The sequence below is a fragment of the Mobula birostris genome, chromosome 30 (assembly GCF_030028105.1).
Source record: "Mobula birostris isolate sMobBir1 chromosome 30, sMobBir1.hap1, whole genome shotgun sequence".
NCBI classification, from domain to species: domain Eukaryota; kingdom Metazoa; phylum Chordata; class Chondrichthyes; order Myliobatiformes; family Myliobatidae; genus Mobula; species Mobula birostris.
In genome coordinates, this window is record NC_092399.1 from 35,061,548 (window position 1) to 35,083,411 (window position 21,864).

The window sequence follows — 21,864 nt, forward strand, 5'->3', positions numbered from 1 at the left end:
TATGTATGAACATAGAATTCTCCAACTTCCGGTAATTCCCTCCCCCTCCCTTCCCCTATCACTATGTCACTCTGCACCCTCCCCCAGCTGCCTACCACCTCCCTCTTGGTTCCGCCCCCTTCTACTACCCATTGTGTTTTCCCCTATTCTTTCCTCACCTTTCCTGCCTATCACCTCCCTGCTTCCCCTCCTCCACCCCTTTATCTTTCCCCTTACTGGTTTTTCACCTGGAACCTACCAGCCTTCTCCTTCCCACCCTCCCCCCACCTTCTTTATAGGGCCTCTGCCCCTTCCCTCTACAGTTCTGATGAAGGGTTCCGGCCTGAAACGTCGACTGATCTTTTCCACGGATGCTGCCCGACCTGCTGAGTTCCTCCAGCGTGTTGTGAGTGTTGTTTAGTAATTTTTCCTCAGAATAAGCACCTGTTTTACAGTCACAGAAAAGTACAGCACAGAAACAGGCCCTTCAACCCACCTAGTCCGTGCCAAAACATTTAAACTGCCTACTTCTATCAACCTGCACCAGGACCACTGCCATCCACGTACCTATGTAAACTTCTCTTAAACATTGTTCTGGCAGCTCATTCCACACTTTCACGACCCTCTAAGTAAAGAAGTTTCTCCTCATGTTCTCATTAAACTTTTCACCTTTCACCTTTAACCCATGACATCTAATTGTAGTTCTATCCAGCTTGCTTGCATTTATCATTCAACCTTATTTACATCTTTTCTGTAGGTAGGTGTCCAAAACTCCAAATTAGGCCTCTTATACAACATCCCATCTCCTGTACTCAATACATTGACTTATAAAGGCCAATGTGCCAAAAGCTTTCTTTACAACCCTATCTACATGTGCCACCATTTTCAATATATTCCCAGATCCATTTGTTCTACAGCAATCCTCAGTGCCCCACTGTTCACTGTGTAAGACCTACCCTGGAATGTTCTACTGAAATGCAACACCTCACACTTGTCTGCGCTAAATTCCATCTGGTATCTTTTAGCCCATTTCTCAGCTGGTCCAGATCCTGCTACAAGCTCTGATATTCTCCCTTGCTGTCCACTACACCCCCATTCTTGGTGTCATCTGCAAATGCGATGTCTAATCCAATTTACTACCTCATCTTGAATGGTGAGTGACCAAACCTTCTTGACCAACTTTCTATGTGGCACCTTGTCAAATGCCTTGCTAAATTCCATGTAGACAATATCTACTGTCCTGCCTTCATCAACTTTCTTGATAATTTCCTTGAAAAAACTCTACAAGATTGGTTAGACACAACCAACAATACACAAAACCATGCTGACTATGCCTAATCTGGCCACATCTATCCAAATACTCATATACCTGATTCTTTAGAATACCTTCCATAACTTTCTCACTACAGATGTCAGACTTACTGCCCTAAAACGTCCTGGTTTATTTTTTAGAGCATTTGTTAAACAGTGGAACAACATTAGCTATCCTTCAATCCTCTGGCATCTCACCTGTCGCTAAGGATGATTTAAATATCTCTTGTCGTAGAAAGGAATTGTCAGAGGAACCTGGATGACAACATTGGGGTATATTGCTATATCATAACAATTCCCAAAGAGAGTACAGCTAATCATACTTCCTCTAGAAGTACCACTTGTAACATTTCAGTGCTGAGCAGAAAATAAAAACAAATGATTAAAGGACAAAGAGAATTTGAAACACAGTTGAATGTTTACACTTTTTCTTAACAAACAAGAGATCAAGCAAAGATTTAGCAAGAGCACTGAGAACTGGCACATGTGGGTGATGCAAGAACCTTAGTGCTTTTAGCACAATTTACAAAAACTGAGCAGCCTTGAGAAAGACACATGTAATCAAGCAAGGTTGAAGCAATGTAAACATAGATCATGGTGTAGAAAGAAAGATAGATCACATTATTTTAGAAAAATGCAAATGTATCGTAAATTCAATCTCAGAAGTCACAAATGCATGGATAGGAGCATTTGAAGGAAAATTGGACAAATGACTGGCTGCTCATGTTATGCCACTGTTGGCACAAGGTGAAGCTGGCATCCTTGATACAAAATAGAATGGATACATTTAGGATTAATAATTCTAACACATGAAAATATTAGGACTAATGATAAGCAGCTTGAGAAATATGCAATGTTTCTGAACACATGAAAACACAAGAAAATAGGAGCGAGATTAGCCACACAGCTTCTCAAGCCTATCATACCATTCAAAAAATGTTCAAACCCAACTAGTCAGTCAAATTAAAACAGTAAAATCCTAGTCCAGGATGCATTCCAGCGCTGAAGTACCCAATGCTCTGGAAGATCTCCAGCAAACCAGAGGATACCCTATGCTTTCTTTCTAGGGACACCCAGGTACAAATGTAACATCGAGAGGGAGGCAGGCAGTTCGCATGGACTCTCTCCCACCCCCATATAAATCACTGTCAGAACCAGTGAATGGCCAATTACTCCACAACCATCAGGCTCCTGAACTGACTCAATAACCTACAGATAGACTGGCAAATGACACATAAAGGGTTGACAGTGGATATGCAATGGCAAGCATTTAAAGATCGCATGGATGAACTACAACAATTGTTCATCCCAGTTTGGCAAAAGAATAAATCAAGGAAGGTACTGCACCGGTGGCTGACAAGGGAAATTAGAGATAGTATCAATTCCAAAGAAGAAGCATACAAATTAGCCAGAAAAAGTGGCTCACCTGAGGACTGGGAGAAATTCAGAGTCCAGCAGAGGAGGACAAAGGGCTTAATTAGGAAAGGGAAAAAAGATTATGAGAGAAAACTGGCAGGGAACATAAAAACTGACTGTAAAAGCTTTTATAGATATGTGAAAAGAAAAAGATTGATTAAGACAAATGTAGGTCCCCTACAGACAGAAACAGGTGAATTGATTATGGGGAGCAAGGACATGGCAGACCAACTCAATAACTACCTTGGTTCTGTCTTCACTAAGGAGGACATAAATAATCTTCCGGAAATAGTAGGGGACAGAGGGTCCAGTGAGATGGAGGAACTGAGGGAAATACATGTTTGCAGGGGAGTGGTGTTAGGTAAATTGAAGGGATTAAAGGCAGATAAATCCCCAGGGCCAGATGGTCTGCATCCCAGAGTGCTTAAGGAAGTAGCCCAAGAAATAGTGGATGCATTAGTGATAATTTTTCAAAACTCTTTAGATTCTGGACTAGTTCCTGAGGATTGGAGGGTGGCTAATGTAACTCCACTTTTTAAAAAAGGAGGGAGGGAGAAACCGGGGAATTATAGACCGGTTAGCCTAACATCAGTGGTGGGGAAAATGCTAGAGTCAGTTATCAAAGATGTGATAACAGCACATTTGGAAAATAGTGAAATCATCGGACAAAGTCAGCATGGATTTGTGAAAGGAAAATCACGTCTGACGAATCTCATAGAATTTTTTGAGGATGTAACTAGTAGAGTGGATAGGGGAGAACCAGTGGATATTGGTATATTTGGATTTTCAAAAGGCTTTTGACAAGGTCCCACACAGGAGATTAGTGTGCAAACTTAAGCACACGGTATTGGGGGTAAGGTATTGATGTGGATAGAGAATTGGTTGGCAGACAGGAAGCAAAGAGTGGGAATAAACAGGACCTTTTCAGAATGGCAGGCAGTGACTAGTAGGGTACCGCAAGGCTCAGTGCTGGGACCCCAGTTGGTTACAATATACATTAATGACTTATATGAGGGAATTAAATGCAGCATCTCCAAGTTTGCAGATGACATGAAGCTGGGCGGCAGTGTTAGCTGTGAAGAGGATGCTAAGAGGATGCAGGGTGACTTGGATAGGTTAAGTGAGTGGGAAACTTCATGGCAGATGCAATTTAATGTGGATAAATGTGAGGTTATCCACTTTGGTGGCAAAAACAGGAAAACAGATTATTATCCGAATGGTGGCTGATTAGGAAAAGGGGAGGTGCAACGAGACCTGGGTGTGCCAGTCATTGAAAGTGGGCATGCAGGTACAGCAGGCGGTGAAAAAGGCGAATGGTACGCTGGCATTCATAGCAAGAGGATTCGAGTACAGGAGCAGGGAGGTACTACTGCAGTTGTACAAGGCCTTGGTGAGACCACACCTGGAGCATTGTGTGCAGTTTTGGTCCCCTAATCTGAGGAAAGACATCCTTGCTATAGAGGGAGTACAAAGAAGGTTCACCAGATTGATTCCTGGGATGGCAGGACTTTCATATGATGAAAGACTGGATCAACTAGGCTTATACTCGTAGGAATTTAGAAGATTGAGGGGGGATCTGATTGAAACGTATAAGATCCTAAAGGGATTGGACAGGCTAGATGCAGGAAGATTGTTCCCGATGTTGGGGAAGTCCAGAACGAAGGGTCACAGTTTGAGGATAAAGGGGAAGCCTTTTAGGACCAAGATTAGGAAAAACTTCTTCACACAGAGAGTGGTGAATCTGTGGAATTCTCTGCCACAGGAAACAGTTGAGGCCAGTTCATTGGCTATATTTAAGAGGGAGTTAGGTATGGCCCTGGTGGCTAAAGGGATCAGGGGGTATGGAGGGAAGGCTGGTACAGGGTTCTGAGTTGGATGATCAGCCATGATCATACTGAATGGCGGTGCAGGCTCAAAGGGCCGAATGGCCTACTCCTGCACCTATTTTCTATGTTTTCTATACCGTTTTATAGTACTGTAGTGTATTGGTAGTGTTCTAATTTGTTCTGCATTTTATTTAAATACATCATTTCTTACTCAGTTTGTGTTTTGATACCTTTTTAACTGTTTCCATTAAGCATCCGCTAAATGGGGCAGCCACTTAATTGGGCCAAAATGTTCTAGTCCCAATGTGTCCCCATTAATTGGAATCCATTGTATATGGTGACATACAAGTACTTTGATATTAAATTTACTTTGACTTTGATCTTGCACACAGCAGGAGAATGGGGCTAGAAGTTCAAACAGAATTTGAGAAGCAGCACTTCCAATAGTGTTGGAGGGAATGCAAACCTATGCTCTCCCGATATAGGTGAAACGTGGACTTGTTGCAGTTATAAAAACATAAAAAAACCTACAGCACAACACAGGCCCTTTGGCCCACAAATCTGTGCCAAACATGTCCTTACCTTGGAAATTACTTAGGGTTACCCATAGACCTCTATTTTTCTGAGCTCCATGTACCTGTCCAGGAGTCTCTTAAAAGACCCTATTGTATCCACCTCCACCACTGCCACCCCATTCCACACACTCACCACCCTCTACGTAAAAAACTTACCCCTGACATCTCCCCTGTACCTGTTTCCAAGCAGCTTAAAGCTGTGCCCTCTCGTGCTCGCCATTCCGACCCTGGGAAAAAGCCTCTGACTATCCACATCATCTTTATAGTTGTAATTGCTTATGAAATGTTGCAAGAGGTTTCTTGTGTTTCTGGATCCCCATTTGATACAAGATAGGGACAGAGTGTGGAATAAAGTAGAGGCAAATGATAGTTAATGGAAAAAATTTTTTCCAGCTGAAATATACACTTCCAGCAATTGACCTTTCAGCGTTCAACCATTCAAGTGATGAAAAATCAGCCAGAAAATCTCCGTAACTGCTTGAAATATTTTCTTTAAAATAATGAAGCAGCTGACTAACCACGTATGTGTTGCATAAACTAACAGTCTGAAGATCCTGTAGAAATGGAGATAGGAATGCATCTGATATCGATACAGCACTAGTAACATACTATCACTATCATCTGTCAGAAAATCCTTTGCAATAGAAAAAAGATCTGCATGCACTATAGTTTATAGGGCAAGTTCCACCAGCTTACGTTGACAGAGCACAATGCATCAAGAAGGCAAAGGAAGCCTTGGTTTAGAGTTCGATATGAAGAAAATGAAAGGTAAAGGCAGCTTCAAAGTACATTATTAAAAGCAAACACTTCAAAATTATTTCAATGTACTTCTGAGGATCTTGAAAGCAGGGCAAAAAATGCATTTATACTGTATACTATAATAAACTGGATGCAGTATGCAAATAAATCTGCAACAATCCAGCTGAGAACAGAGAACATTGTCAACAACTCAGGTGCATAAACTGATGCTGTAAAGACAGGAAACTTTAAAAACATCCTGTTTCTTTGAACTGAAGGAAAATTGTGCAACTTGTGGTCATGCTAAACCATACAAAATTACATCAAAGCGATGACTATTGAACAGTTTATTTATATTAACAGGAAACCAAAAAGGGAAGCTGGCAAACACCCAACTGGCCTTTCAATTTAGCCTTTAAATCCCAATAGTTGGGGCTATGGCAAGGCACTTAATCAGGGACTAGAACATTGTTAAGTTAACTCTCACTCAAGACCAAAAGGATGGGGGGGGGGCGCGGAGGGAGGATGAAATCATTCAGGTATCAACAAGGAAGGTAGGTCACCTTCTGCTGAAAAGTCGACAGTTTGTGGAATTCAATACCTCAAAGCGCTAGCAAAATCCCCAAAATTTGAAATGATTAAAAATCAGGTGACATTACAATGAAGCTGAGAGAAGCAGATTCTGTTCACTGAAAACATGCAGATAATGTCTGGAGAACAGCCAGCACAAGCTCAGGTTTGTCAGCTCACTTTGATGGAATTTGGTAAGATAATGAAGGTGATTGGACGTGGGTCAGTTGGAAGAGAAAGGCAAGCAAAGATCCGGAAAGAACTATGCAGCTTGATCCTCACCTTCCTGAGCAACAGACGACAATTAGCAAGGAAAAAGAGCAACCCCTCCCTCCACCATGATTATACTCAACACTGGACATGGTTATGTCCTCAGCCCCTGTACTCTAACCCTAACCCTGTACAGTCAACTCCGTGGCCAGATTCTGCTCTCGCTCCATCTAAAAGTTTGCAGGTGATACCACCATATCTCAAATAACAATAAGTCAGTCTGCAGGTAGGCGATAACATGGTAACATGTAAGATGATGTGTTAAGATGAGATTCCATTCCTTGTGACATGGTGTCATGACAGCGACTTTTCACTCTATGTCAGCAAAACAAAAGAGGCTGTCACTGACCTCAAGAAGAGGTGATGGTGTACACACTCCTGTTGACATCAACAGTGCCAAGGTCAAGATAGTTGCAAGCTTCAAGTTCCCAGGAGTGTTCATCACTAATCCAACTACATAGATGTCACAGGCAAGAAAGTAGTCATCTACTTCCTCAGGAGGCTAAAGAAATTTGGCATGTCTTCTTTGACCTTCACCAATTTTTAATGATGCACCACAGAACCCATCATATCCAGATGTATCACAGCTTAATGTGGCTTCTGTTCTACCTGTGACTGCAAGAAATGGCAGAGTTGTGGACACAACATCATGAGAAACCAGCCTCCCCTCCACGGACTCCGTCAACACATTTTTTTTTGCCCTGATAAAGCAGCCAACATAATCAAAGGCTCCACTTACCACAGACATTCTTTCTTCTACCCCCTCCCATCAGGCACAAGATATAAAAGGCAGAAAACACATACCACTAGGCTCAGGGACAGCTTCTACACCACTGTAAAAGACTACTGAATAGTTCTCTCGTATGATAAAATGGACTCCTAGCCTCCCAGTCTAGCTCATTATGACCTTGCACTGCATTTTCTCGGTGACTATAACATATTATTCTGCATTCTATTGCTTTCCTTTGTACACTGCTGTAATGAACTGATCTGTGTGAAAGACATGCAAGAACAAGTTTTTCAGTACACGTGACAATAAACCAAAAAAAAAGAATCTAGTGCTTTCCCAGCGTACACGACAGATAAACTCTTCTTGGGCTTCCAGCTGGGTATAGGTAATAGGTAACCTATACACAGCTGGAAACCAGAGAAGAGTTTATTCAGAATAATAAACCAATTTACCAAGTCTCCAGTCTATTCAAGATTCTGTGATTGGTTTTCAAACTTTTGTCACCTTTCTGCAGAGAAAACACCAAACTTAGTCCCATGCAACAAGCACAAAATGCCGAAGTATCTCAGCAGGTCAAGCAGCATGTTGCTTTGGACTGCCAGCATCTGCATAATTTCTTATGTTTAAAATGTATTCCCATTTTGCATATCATGTCTCAAGATCAAGAGGCCATACCTATTAGCCTAATGTTTGGGACATGAAAACAGGTGAACACAAGTAGTTACACTACGTAATGATAGTTAACAAACTGTGGCAAACATTCTCCAACTGCAGTATTTTGAGAATTATACACCCAAGTCACGTCCCTCCAAAATCTCTACACTTACTTCTCAATTATCAAAATACTACTTTCCAAAATAAAACTGTTGAATTCTTATTAATCAATAGATCAACACCATTTCCATCCTTGGCGTTCCTGTTCTATATATTAATATAAAGTCACTGAAATGTTACTCAGCTTTACTGAATTACAAGCCATGTCATTGTTCAACTGCCTTGGTCAAGGCGAAATAAAGTTCATGAAATACGTTTTCTAATTCCCTTAAAAATAGCAGTCATATCATTGAGTAATGTACAATAGGAGAGAAGAAAATTAAAAAGACGATTGCATAATTTTATCAGCCAGTTGTGCCTACTTCGTATAACTACACTTCCTTTCAACAGTTAGTGAAATGGATACATTGGAGTGATGTGGTTTGGTTGTGTTCAAAAGTCATTGGTAAATTTGAATTTGGATTTATTTAAATCTTACATCCATCCCGCACGCGAGGGAGTAAAGATCTTTGTGTTATGACTCTGTCGCAAAGTACAGACATGTGAATTTGTAAGACTACTGGCTTGTAGAAAGAAGTTGTCCCATAGCCTGTTGGTCCTGGCTTTAATGCTGCGGTACTGTTTGCCAGAAGGAAGCAGTTTATGGTTGGGTTGACTGGTGTCCCCAATGATTTTCCAGGACTTATTTATGCACCTGCTGCTGTAAATGTCCCCAGTGGAGGGAAGTTCACATCTACAGATGCGCTGGGCTGTCCGTATCACTCTCTACAGTGCCCAGCCATCAAGGTTGGTGCAGTTCCCGTATCAGGTAGTGATACAGCCAGTCAGGATGCTCTCAATGGTGCCCCTGTAGAAGGTCTTGAGGATTTGGGGGCTCATGCTGAACTTCTTCAGTCGCCTGAGGTGGAGAGATGCTGTTGTGCTTTTTTTGCCACACAGCCAGTGTGTAAAGTCCAGGTGAGATCTTGGGTGTTGTGTATACCTAGGAACTTGAAATTACTCACCCTCTCAACTGCAGTCCCATTGATGTTGATCGGGGAGAGCCTGTCTCCATTCCTCCTATAGTCCACAATCAGCTCTTTTGTTTTTTGGACATTGAGGGAGAGGTTGTTATCTTGGCACCACTGTGTCAGGGTGTTAACCTCTCCTCTGCAGGCTGTGACGTCACTGCTAGAAATAAGGTTGATCAATGTTGTGTCATCTGCAAATTTGATCAGCAAATTGGAGCTGTGTGTGGCAGTACAGTCGTAGGTGTAAAAGGAGAAGGGACTCAGGACACAACCCGGGGGGGGGGGGGGAGGGACCTGTGTTGAGGGTCAGAGTCAGAGGTTGATTTAGGCATATAACTTTGTTTACAAAGTGCAGTTGTCCCTCGCAATACCATTATTTATTCTTTATCTGTATCTGCCAGAAGGGAGAAGGATATTAAGAATCAGTAAACTGGTGGGGATGTTCGTAAGGACATTGTTTCTGATTAAGATTGTAAAATGACATTTCCAGTACACAAGTGTAAAGGAAAACAAAATTATAGTTAATCTGGATCCAATACAGCATAAAAAAACAAGATAAAGAACGCAATAGTAATATTAAAAACACCAAAATGTGACACTAGGCACAGGAATGTCTGTACATAAGATGACTGGTAGGAAATGATAAAGTAGAGGTGGTGGTGGGGAGGGGATGTGTGAGGTGGGTTAGTTGGCCAAGTGTTGATCTGACTTACTGCTTGAAGAAAGCAGTCTGATGGTCCTGGCATAGATGCCACGTAGCCTCCTCTGTGATGACTGTGGGGCAAACAATCCAATAGCAGTGTAGGTGGCATTCTTCGTGATGCCACTGGCCCTTTTCCAGCACCTTTCTGTGCGTGTGTGTGTGTGTGTGTGTGTGTCTCTGTGTGTGTGCCTGTGTGTGTGTATATATATATATATATATATATATATCCTTGATGGTGGGTAGGCTAGCGTCAACGATGGGTTGGGCAGTTTTGACCACTTGTTGTGGAGCCTTCCTGTTTGCCGCAGTGCAGTTTCCATACCACACAGTGCAGCTTGTAAGGATACCCTCTACTGCTTACTCGTAGAAAGATGTGAGAATAGACGTGCATAGTCCAGCTCTCTTCAGCATCCTCAGAAAGTAAAGGCCTTGGTAAGCTTTCTTGATTGTGTAAAATGTGTTCCAGGACTATGAGAGGTTGTGTGAGATGTGCACTCACTCCCAGGAGTTTGAAATTCCTCGCAGTTTCCACTGCTGTGCTTATGTAAAGATGAACGCGAGTGCTACAAGTTCTCCTGATGGGAAGTGCAAAGACTGAGACCACAAGAATTATTTTAGATGTTCATTTTTCTTGGAAAGAAAAGCACTGTTAATCAGGATTGCATTGTTCCCTGAATGAACCTGATGCTGGTTGATAGTGCGAGCCCAACCCATTCTTATCAAGAATGGCAACACACATCAAAGTTGCTGGTGAACGCAGCAGGCCAGGCAGCATGTCTAGGAAGAGGTACAGTCGACGTTTCAGGTCGAGACCCTTCGTCAGGACTAACTGAAGGAAGAGTTAGTAAGAGATTTGAAAGTGGGAGGGGGAGGGGGAGATCCAAAATGATAGGAGAAGACAGGAGGGGGAGGGATGGAGCCAAGAGCTGGACAGGTGATTGGCAAAGGGGATATGAGAGGATCATGGGACAGGAGGTCCAGGGAGAAAGAAAAAAAGGGGGGGGGGACCCAGAGGATGGGCAAGGGGTATAGTCAGAGCTACAGAGGGAGAAAAAGGAGAGTGAGAGAAAGAATGTGTGTATAAAAATAAATAACGGATGGGGTACGAGGAGGAGGTGGGGCATTAGCGGAAGTTAGAGAAGTCGATGTTCATGCCATCAGGTTGGAGGCTACCCAGACGGAATATAAGGTGTTGTTCCTCCAACCTGAGTGTGGCTTCATCTTTACAGTAGAGGAGGCCATGGATAGACATGTCAGAATGGGAATGGGATGTGGAATTAAAATGTGTGGCCACTGGGAGATCCTGCTTTCTCTGGCGGACAGAGCGTAGGTGTTCAGCAAAGCAGTCTCCCAGTCTGCGTCGGGTCCAACCTCCAACCTGATGGCATGAACATCGACTTCTCTAACTTCCGCTAATGCCCCACCTCCCCCTCGTACCCCATCCGTTATTTATTTTTATACACACACTCTTTCTGTCACTCTCCTTTTTCTCCCTCTGTCCCTCTGACTATACCCCTTGCCCATCCTCTGGGTTCCCCCCCCTTTTGTCTTTCTCCCTGGGCCTCCTGTCCCATGATCCTCTCATATCCCCTTTGCCAATCACCTGTCCAGCTCTTGGCTCCATCCCTCCCCCTCCTGTCTTCTCCTATCATTTTGGATCTCCCTGTCCCCCTCCCACTTTCAAATCTCTTACTAACTCTTCCTTCAGTTAGTCCTGACGAAGGGTCTCGGCCTGAAACGTCGACTGTACCTCTTCCTAGAGATGCCGCCTGGCCTGCTGCATTCACCAGCAACTTTGATGTGTGTTGCTTGAATTTCCAGCATCTGCAGAATTCCTGTTGTTTGCCTATCAAGAATGGGATGAGATTCATATCTGCATCTGCAGTCAGAAAGGTTTACTCAAACTGCAGCACACTGATGAGAAGATTGATCAGAGGTTATTTCTCCTCGAAAACATCCCTACTAAGACTTAGAAACTTTCCTTGCCTTGTATGTATTTAAGCTCCACGAGCCCTCTGGCAACATCCTGGAAGAATACTGTGCTGCTTGAAGTATCATCTTTCAGGTGTTAGTCCCTTGTCCATCTATCCACTGAGAAAGATATGAAGATCTCATGACACATTCTGAGTCAGAACAAGGAAATACTCCAAGGTGTTGCAAACCATCAGTCAGATCTCACTGGCAGTTCCCAGCAACAGGACTGGTGTTTGGGGGGTAGGTTTGCATTATCTGCACATTTAAATTTGTGAAAGTCTCAGAGTGCTCATAGATTCAGCACGCTGCTGGACTCCACATTTAATGCAACAGTCAAGCTCAGTCTCATACAGATATCCCACTTCCTCTTGTCCTCACCTACCACCCCACCAGCCTCCACATCTAGTACATAATTCCCAGAAGCTTCCACCACCTCCAACAGGATCCCATCACCAAGCACATTTTTCCCTGCCCCCACTTCCTGCTTTCCACAGGGAGCGCTCCCTATGCGACTCCCCTGTCCATTCATTCCTCCCCACTGACCTCCCTCCTGGCACTTATCCTTGCAAGCAGAACAAGTGCTACAGCTGCTCCTACACCTCCTCCCTCACTACCATTCAGGGCCCTAAATAGTCCTTCCAGATGAGGCACACTTCACCTGTGAGTTTGTTGCGGTCATTTACTGTGGTCCATGCTCCCGGTGTGGCCTCCTCTATATCGGTGAGATCCAACGTAGATTAGGAGACCACTTCACTGAGTATCTACTGTCCACCAGAACAAGTAAGATCTCCCAGTGGCCACCCATTTTAATTCCACTTCCCATTCCCTTTCTGATATGTCCATCCATGGCCTCCTCCACTTCTGGGATAAGGCCACACTTAGGTTGGAGGAATAACACCTTACATTCCATTTGGGTAACCTTCAACCTGAATTGAATTGACTTTATTTCTTACATCCTTCACTTACGTGAGGAGTAAAAATCTTAACACTACGTCTCTGTCTGAAATGCAATGTGCAAATTATAGTAATTTGTAATAAGTAGTATGTACAGTAAGATATACAACAGAACAGTCAATATAGCTTAGAAATACAAATTGTGTCAGCATGAATTAATCAGTCTGATGGCCTGATGGAAGAAGCTGTCTCAGAACCTGTTGGTCCCGGCTTTAATGCTGCGGTACCATTTCCTGGACGGTAGCAGCTGGATCAGTTTGTGGTTGGGGTGACTCGGGTCCCCAATGATCCTTCAGGCCCTTTTTATGCACCTGTCGCTGTAACTGTCCTGAATAGTGGGGAGTTCATATCCACAAATGTGCTGGGCTGTCCGCTCTACTCTCTGCAGAGTCCTGTGACTGAGGGAAACACAGTTCCCATACCAGACAGTGATACAGCCAGTCAGGTTGCTCTCAATTGTGCCCCTTGTATAAGTGTTAGGATTAGGGGACTCATGCCAAACTTCTTCAACCATCCGAGGTGAAAGAGGCATTGTTGTGTCTTTTTCACTACATAGCCAGAATGTACAGACCAAATGAGATCCTCGGTGATATGTATACCAAGGAACTTGAAGCTGTTCACCCTCTCAACCCCAGATTCATTGAAGTCAACAGGGCTGAGCCTGTCTCCGTTCCTCCTATAGCTTACAACCAGCTCCTTTGTTTTTGCAACATTGAGGGAGAGGTTGTTTTCTTGACAGGGTGACGACCGATGGCATGAACATTGATTTCTCAAGCTTCCAGTAATGCCCCTCACCCATTTCCCTCTCTCACCTTATCTCCTTGTCCACCCATCGCCTCACTCTGGTGCTCCTCCCCCCCCTTCTTCTTTCTTCCAAGGCCTTCTGTCTCTTTCACCAATAAACCCCAGCTCTTTACTTCATCCCCCCCACCCCAGGTTTCACCTATCATCAGGTGTTTCTCTCTCCCTTTCCCCACCTTTTAAATCTACCCCTCAGTCTTTTTTTCCCAGTCCTGCCGAAGGGTTTCAGCCCGAAATGTCGACTGTACTTTTTCTGTCCTGACCTGACCTGCTGAGTTGCTCCAGCATTTTGTGTGTGTTGCTTGGATTTCCAGCATTTGCAGATTTTCTCCTGTTTGTGATTGTTCCTCACTTTATTTCAGCATTTCATCTCAATATTTCTAATTAGTGTTTTATTTTAGCATTTCTCAAAAGTAATTTTTAAATTCAATGCAAGACTGGGTTGTTTTAGACTGTACAATGATAAGCTGTTTGCACACAGACAACAGAGAACGGGCGTGGAGATAGAGCAAGAAATGATTTCATGGAATTATAGTGCATGGAAACAGACTAATCAACCACCAACTCCTCTGTCTGCCTCCACAAACAAGCACTCATTTAAACTAATTCAATTAATTTACACTTTGGAAACCCAGGTTCTGCCCCTCAGCAGCCCCTATATCCTTCTCCACACCCAGCCCACAGTCCCAGCAATTTAACTTCTTCGTTAAATTCCAGCAACTTTCCCACACTCCCCCTCAATTCTTACCTGCAAATTATGGGCAATTTGCAGTGGCAAACCTTCGGGACATGGGAGAATTCAAGCAACTGGACTTGCAATTTTCACAAAGGCAGCACTGGATGTCAGGATTGAACCCAGGTAAACCCAGGCTTTCCAAAATTCTATGTCTCATCTAGTTCTGTGTATTTTGTTTCGCACATTCACACAGCTTCAACATGAATATATTTTAGGATTGAGAAAGCACTTCGACACTGAGGTCCGGAGACACACTTAAGCTATGAATACTAGATCACCAAACCTCCTGATTAAAGGCATTGCACTTATCTTATGAAAGATGCCAAGTTTACAGTTATTTGTTACTCTACCAGCTTTGTTTTCCCTATCACTCTCCCAGTGAGTTTTTAATTCTGTTTCTTTCTCTTTGGTCTTCATGTACAATGAAGTTCCACAGAGCTCAACAGCTTCTGGCAGCCGATATGAATTCATTACATACAGGTCCAGACACAAACCCCTGACACGTTAACCATGGATGACACTGCTGCAATCTTCTCCTGATACCCATATCCCTTACCAGCAGATTCAGGAAAAATGACAGACCTGCAGGTTGGTCTTCTCCATTCTGGCATCTGAGGTGTATCACCTCACAACGGAGTGTAGCAACCTCACAAAATAGCAGCCTTTTCAGAGCTGGAGCAACAGCAAACAACTCATTGGCTCAGTAGGCCATGAGATTCCTGAGTCACACACACTAAACACGGGAGAATCTCAGCTGATCAGGCAGCATCTATGGAAGGGAGTAAAGAGCTGATGTTTTGGGCCGAGAACTTTTGTCAGATTTCATGACAGTATTGGCTTATACTCTTTTGAGAAAAGCATCAATTCAGTGAAAACAATGCAAAATAAGGTCATTTTTTGCCTTCACTTTTCACTTTAAGTACAGAGTGGCAAAGCACACATTATAATCAGAATGATATTTCACACACTTTTCAAATCTACAATGCCACCACCTTGAAAGGACGTGTTTAGCAGGTACACTGGCAGTCCATCTCTGCCAAGTCACATTCCACTCAGGATTTGGAAGTACATTACTCATTATTTGTTATCAACAGTGAACCAAATGTAGCATTGCATGAAATAAAGATTATAAATACTTGTAATGCCCACAAATGAAAATAAAAGCAGCTGGGAGTTGCACTTCACTTCTAAAAAGCTCCCGAGAAATCTTAATGCTTACCAGAAATCTGAAACAACAGCAGAAAATACTACAGCATTCAGCAGGTTAGGCATAAGAATTGTAAAAGTAGGAAGTCAAAAAGATTTTAAATTACACAGAAGTGGTAAGAGTGAGAAAAACAATGGAACCATCTGTGAAATGGATGAACAGGGAAAACTGAAGTGTTGGGTGGTAGTGCCAGCTGAGAGACGGTGGTGAAAACTTGTGAATTACAACTGTTCTGGATGATGTAAATCGTAAATCAATGACAGAGGAAGCGAAAATAATGCTGCTATTCTGCAATACAAAACACTGTGGTTTAATAAAAGAGAACAGTAAGCATATACACATCAAAGTTGCTGGTGAAGGCCTGCTGTGTTCACCAGCAACTTTGACATGTGTTGCTTGAATTTCCAGCATCTGCAGAATTCCTCGTGTTTACAGTCAGCATATGCAGCATTTTAAGCAACATCGATGCATTGTGATAGACAAGAGTTTACAGATTAATGACCTTTCATCACAACTAGCCAGTAAGACTGAAGACCTGAAATTGTTAAATTCGATGTTGTGTCCCAAATGCTACAAAGTGTCTAGACAGACAGCAAGAGGGAGAGGAAGGGGGTGGGGTAAGAAAGAGTGAGACAGAGAGAGTCACAGACATGAGACTGTAGATGCTGGAACCTGGAGTGACAAACAATCTGATGGAGGAACTGTCAATGTTTCAGGTTGAAACCCTGCATCAGAACAGGCAGAAAGGACCTTACCCATTGGTTTACTGGTGCATCTCTCAGACGGTTGCCAGGTGCAGGATGTGTACAAACCACATTGAAAAGGAAATCACTAATTTTAGACTAAAAAGAGAGCAAGGCTATAATACCAGATTCTGCTATACAAAGACTAACTGGTGCAGGCCACTTGATTTCCAAATCTGTAGAATCTAGTGGGCTTCAACAACACCAAAGGTATTCCCAACAAGATTCTCTGAATAAGCTTCTTTTTATTGGAAACAGAACTTCCAGAAACCAAGGGAGGATAACAATGGACTTATCCATGACAAACTTCATTGCTAAATAACTCTTCTGGTAATCTCACTGGCTTGCTGCTACAAATACTGTGACTGGATTCTGTTGTGTGAGTAAAAAGTACAACACTGGTGTAAGAACATTTCAACGCCACCCAAACTGCATTCAAAGGCATGCGCAAAACATCTGCACTGTTGATGAAACTGGACTGGCAGCCCTGGCCCAAGGCAATAACACACAGGGTAGAGGATTCCAAAATACTCAACTCACATATCCACACCATCCATAATGTAAATATGAAACTCAACTATTGCTGCATTCATCATTTCAAAAATCAGGAAATCTGCAGAATCAGAAGCTTCCTGCTTTTAATCACAAGTGGAGACAAGACAAAAACATTCCATAAAATGTGTTTACAGGAGGATTAGAAGAGAACATTATTCCATGCCATACCATCTCCCACATCACCTACTGAACCAGACTAACACAATGCCAGTCTCCCCATAACCAAAACTGTCACCCGGCCCCCTGCTCCCCACAGCAAACTGCTGGAGGAACTGAGCAGGTCAAGCAGCAGGTGTGGATGCATCAGGGCTGATGGATGACCCAATGAGTTCCTCCAGCAGTTTGTTTCTTTTGCTCCAAATTCCAGCATTACCAGTTTGTTCCCCAAGTTCTCCACACTTATGTGAACTGGATTTACACCATGGCCCATGTCTGTCCATCGCCAGGTCGACTTATGTGTGCACCATTCACAATAACCAGGAGGGCTATAGGCTACCCATGACTCCACTCTCCAAAAGAAGAAACTATCACTGGGAGATTCCACATCACTTGACTCCTGTCACCGGGAGCCTCTCTCCTCCCCCAAACCTGGATCCTGTCACTGGGAGCCTCTCTCCTCACCCCCCCCCCCTTGACCCCTGTCACCAGGAGTCTCTCCTCTTCACCCCTGTTATCGGGAGTTTCCCCCCCTCCTTGATCCCTGTCACTGGGAGTCTCTCTGCATCTTGACCTGTCACCGAGAGTCCCCCCCCCCCCCGGACTCCTGTCACCGGGAGTCTCCCCCCCCCCCCCCGGACTCCTGTCACCGGGAGTCTCTCCCCCCCCCCCGACTCCTGTCACCGGGAGTCCCTCCCCCGGCTCCTGTCACCGGGAGTCTCTCCCCCCCCCCCCCCGGACTCCTGTCACCGGGAGTCCCTCCCCCGGCTCCTGTCACCGGGAGTCTCCCCCCCCCCCGACTCCTGTCACTGGGAGTCCCTCCCCCGGCTCCTGTCACCGGGAGTCCCTCCCCCGGCTCCTGTCACCGGGAGTCTCCCCTCCCCCCCGACTCCTGTCACCGGGAGTCCCTCCCCCGGCTCCTGTCACCGGGAGTCTCCCCCCCCCCCCGGACTCCTGTCACCGGGAGTCTCCCCCCCCCCCCGGACTCCTGTCACCGGGAGTCTCCCCCCCCCCCGACTCCTGTCACTGGGAGTCTCCCCCCCCCCGGACTCCTGTCACTGGGAGTCTCTCCCCCCCCCCCGGACTCCTGTCACCGGGAGTCTCTCCCCCCCCCCCCCGGACTCCTGTCACCGAGAGTCTCTCCCACCCCCCCCCGGACTCCTGTCACCGGGAGTCTCTCCCCCCCGCCGGACTCCTGTCACCGAGAGTCTCTCCCACCCCCCCCCCCCGGACTCCTGTCACCGAGAGTCTCTCCCACCCCCCCCCGGACTCCTGTCACCGGGAGTCTCTCCCCCCCGCCGGACTCCTGTCACCGAGAGTCTCTCCCACCCCCCCCCCCCCGGACTCCTGTCACCGGGAGTCCCTCCCCCGGCTCCTGTCACCGGGAGTCTCCCCCCCGCCGGACTCCTGTCACCGGGAGTCTCCGCACCCCCGCCGGCTCCTGTCACCAGGAGTCCCCATATCCCAGCCTGAGGTGTGGTTTACCTCGGCTCCCACAGTCGGCACACTCCCTGTTGTCCTGCAATAGTTCGCTGAGCGCCTCCTGGTGCCGCTCATTCAGCCGCTGTGCCCGCTCCCGCTCCCGCTCCGCCCGGGTCGCCATCACCGTCCGTTCTGCCACTGCCGCCCGGAACCGCGACGTCACATCCGGTGGAGGCGGCGGGACAAGTGGGCGGGAGAGGATTGACGGGGTGGGGCGTTTCGGAGGGAAGTGGGTGAAAGAGTACGATCTGTACTGGACGATGCATGTATTCTGTATAGATTGACATCACACAGTGTGCTCCAGAAACTGGATATGCAGTAACTCAAAGTGAAGCGTCAGTGGCGGCAATGCAGCTGGGCGCCTCAGGATCTGAGAAGAACACAGTTTGCATTAACATACTGGGTAAACCTACAAGGACATGGAGAAAATCATCCAAGTGAACAGCTTTTAGATCCATGCTGGGAAAAGGAAAAAAAGAAGAGCAGAAGTCTTGCATGGACTACTGAAGGAAAAGCAGAAAGGACAGGAATTAGTAATAAGGTGCTACGGTGCCTTTTCCTGGAGAGTCTCCATGGCTGTGTGAAGCACCAGGGATGGATCTTCAATTATTCAAGAGGAGACAGAAAAAATAGAGAAGTGATTTTAAATCAATTTAGTTGAATCTTATGTAAATCATAATTATTATGGATATTTACAAATATGCACAGATGTTTTAAAATGGAAATAGTAGATTAGGGGTAGGATTGGTAGTGCCTGATTTTAACATTCAAAAGCAGGTGAGGATAAATGATGATTTCTCAGTGTTTACAGGTGAAATGACAGCTGGATGATTTGCTTGGCAGTGGGTGGAGGAAGCAAGACAAATGAGAGTTCTAAAATAGTCTTGAGTCAACCACAGCAATCAGGGGTCTAAAGGATTTATATTCAGAGGAAAATCCAGACATTATGTGTGAGATAATACAAACCTTATTAGACTTAAAATGGTGGGACTCTGTACATGTTTAATGTGGATTCCAGCACACATTGCTATTACAGGAAACAAGTAAGTGGATAAATTAGCAAAGGAGGCGACTAGACAAACAGACTTGGACATTCAAATAAATTACAGTAAAGGACAAATGAAAAACATCAAAAGTAAAATTTTTAAAACATGGAGAAAACAATAGGATGAAGCGAGAACAGAAAGGTATCTTTATAATATCCAGAAAGAAGTGGGATGGTTGAGGAATGTGTGAAAGAGCAGGAGGGAGAAGGTGATAATATGGAGACTGAGGTTTTGGGTACACAGGGTTAAATGGTACACAATCTTTAATGAAGAAGCACAATAATAGGAGGTGTGAGTATTGTAATCAACAAGTAACAGTACGTATTGGTGAGGTGATCAAGATATAATCAAGAGAGGGGATGGTTGATCCTAAGGTTATCACGGAATATATTACAATTTAACATTAACAATATTTTGCAGAAAGGATCATAAGATTAGTGCTTTAAATATATAGTGCAGTTCCTTAAGAGTACAGGTCTTTTTTATAGAATTTGTTATCAAGTGATATATTTGATTTAGATATCCTGACCCAATACACCAGTTCAGGAGGTGACCACAATACACCTTAAAGCTGTTTGTCAGCCCCCATAAGACCTCAGGAGAAGATGAAGGGTTGCGAGAAGTGTTGGGGAGAGATGTGGGAGGGGTAAATGGGGTGGGCTATGGTAGGGGTGCCCCCCACCCCATCATCCCCCCCCTCCCACATTGGGGGTGGAGCAGAGCTGGTGGAAGGAGAGAGAGAGGGGTGGTTATGGGGGGGGAGAGGAAGAAGGAGGGGAGGCGAGTGAGGGGGAGGATGGGTTGAAGGTGGATCGAACAGAGGAAGAGTAGAGAATGGAATGGGAGGAACGGGGGTGGGGGGGAGAGGAGTGGGAATCAGAATCAGATTTATTACCATTGGCCGACTTGATGTGAAATTTGTTCTTCTGTGGCAGCAGTACAGTGCAAAGATAAACAAAATGCTACAAATTACAGAAGTAAATAGTGCCAAAAGCAGGAATAACGAGGCAATGTTGATGGACCAGTCAGATATCTGACAGCGGATTCTGCTTCCATCACTCCCAGAGCAAAGACTTGCAACTCCCGGAAAGAAATGTTTTACTGCATCTCTGCCTTAACTGGGCAATCCCTTACTTTTAAACAGTGACCCCCGTCCCCAGTCCTAGGTCATCTTACAAAGGCAAATATCCTCTGTACTTCCACTGAATCAATATCACATCAACATCTTCTATTCTTCAAAATGCAGCTGAATTTAAACCCATCCATTCTCAGTATCATTTCAGTAAATCCCTTACATTTACAGTCGCAAGGAAAAATATGTGAAACCTTTGCAATTACGTGGTCTCCTGCATTAATTACTCATAAAATGTGGTCTTTTCTTCATCTCAGTCACTTTAATGGACAAAACACAATCGGCCTAAGCTAATAACACACAAACAATTGTACTCATTGTCAATACTGAGTACACCATTTAAACAATCACATTCTTAGTTCAAAAAAAGTATGTGAACCTCTGGGTTTACTGGCACATCCTGCTCTTCTCAAGAAAGATCTGTTTGTGTGCGCTAAGCCTCAATCTAAACTTCTAACGATCCACGTTGGAGCTGGAACTGGATGAGTTCCGGATCATTCGGGAGGCTGAGGGGGTGATAGATAGAACATATAGAGAGGTAGTTACACTCAAGGTGCAGGACACGGGAAACTGGATGACAGTCAGGAAGGGGAAAGGGATGAAGGAGGCCAGTGCCGAGTACTCCTGTGGCCATCCCCCTCAACGGCAGTTACACCAGTTTGGATACCGTTCGGGTGGGGGGGGGGGAGTGACCTAACAGGAAAGTTACCGTGGTTGAGTCTCTGGCACCGAGTCTGCCTCTGTGACTCAGAAGGGAAGGGGGGAGAAGAGGCATGCTGTGGTGATCATTAGGGAATGGACAGGGGGTTCTGTGAGTGAGAATGAGATCCCCGGATGGTATGTTGCCTCCTGGGTGCCAGGGTCTGGGATATCTCAGGTTGAGTCCTCAGCATTCTTAAGCGAGAGGGTGAACAGCCAGAAATCATGGTCCATGTAGGTACCAATGACATGGGTAGGACGAGTGACAAGGTTCTGCATTGGGAGTTCAGGGAGTTAAGTACAAAGTTAAAAGACAGGACCTCCGGCGTTGTGATCGCAGGATTGCTGCCCATGCCATGTGCTAGTGAGACCAGAACTAGGAAGACTATACAGTTTAATACTTGGCTAAGAGGTTGGTGTAGGAAGGAGGGCATAAGGTTTTTGGATCATTGGGCTCTCTTCTAGGGAAGGTGGGAC

At 44.8% G+C, this 21,864-nt stretch overlaps 2 protein-coding genes across 2 annotated transcripts in view; one reads left to right on the forward strand and one right to left on the reverse strand.

Moving 5' to 3' along the window:
- Positions 1-18,652, reverse strand: part of LOC140190604 (stromal membrane-associated protein 2-like) — a 62,567-nt gene extending 43,915 nt beyond the window's left edge. The window contains exon 1 of the mRNA XM_072247307.1: positions 18,514-18,652. Within this exon, the coding sequence (XP_072103408.1) occupies positions 18,514-18,631 (118 nt within the window). The 5' untranslated portion in view covers positions 18,632-18,652. The remainder of the gene's footprint in view (positions 1-18,513) is intronic.
- A 117-nt stretch (positions 18,653-18,769) lies between these two features.
- col9a2 (procollagen, type IX, alpha 2) overlaps positions 18,770-21,864 on the forward strand; it is a 146,719-nt gene continuing 143,624 nt past the window's right edge. Inside the window, exon 1 of the mRNA XM_072247131.1 lies at positions 18,770-19,147. The gene's annotated coding sequence lies outside the window, so the exon portion shown is untranslated. The remainder of the gene's footprint in view (positions 19,148-21,864) is intronic.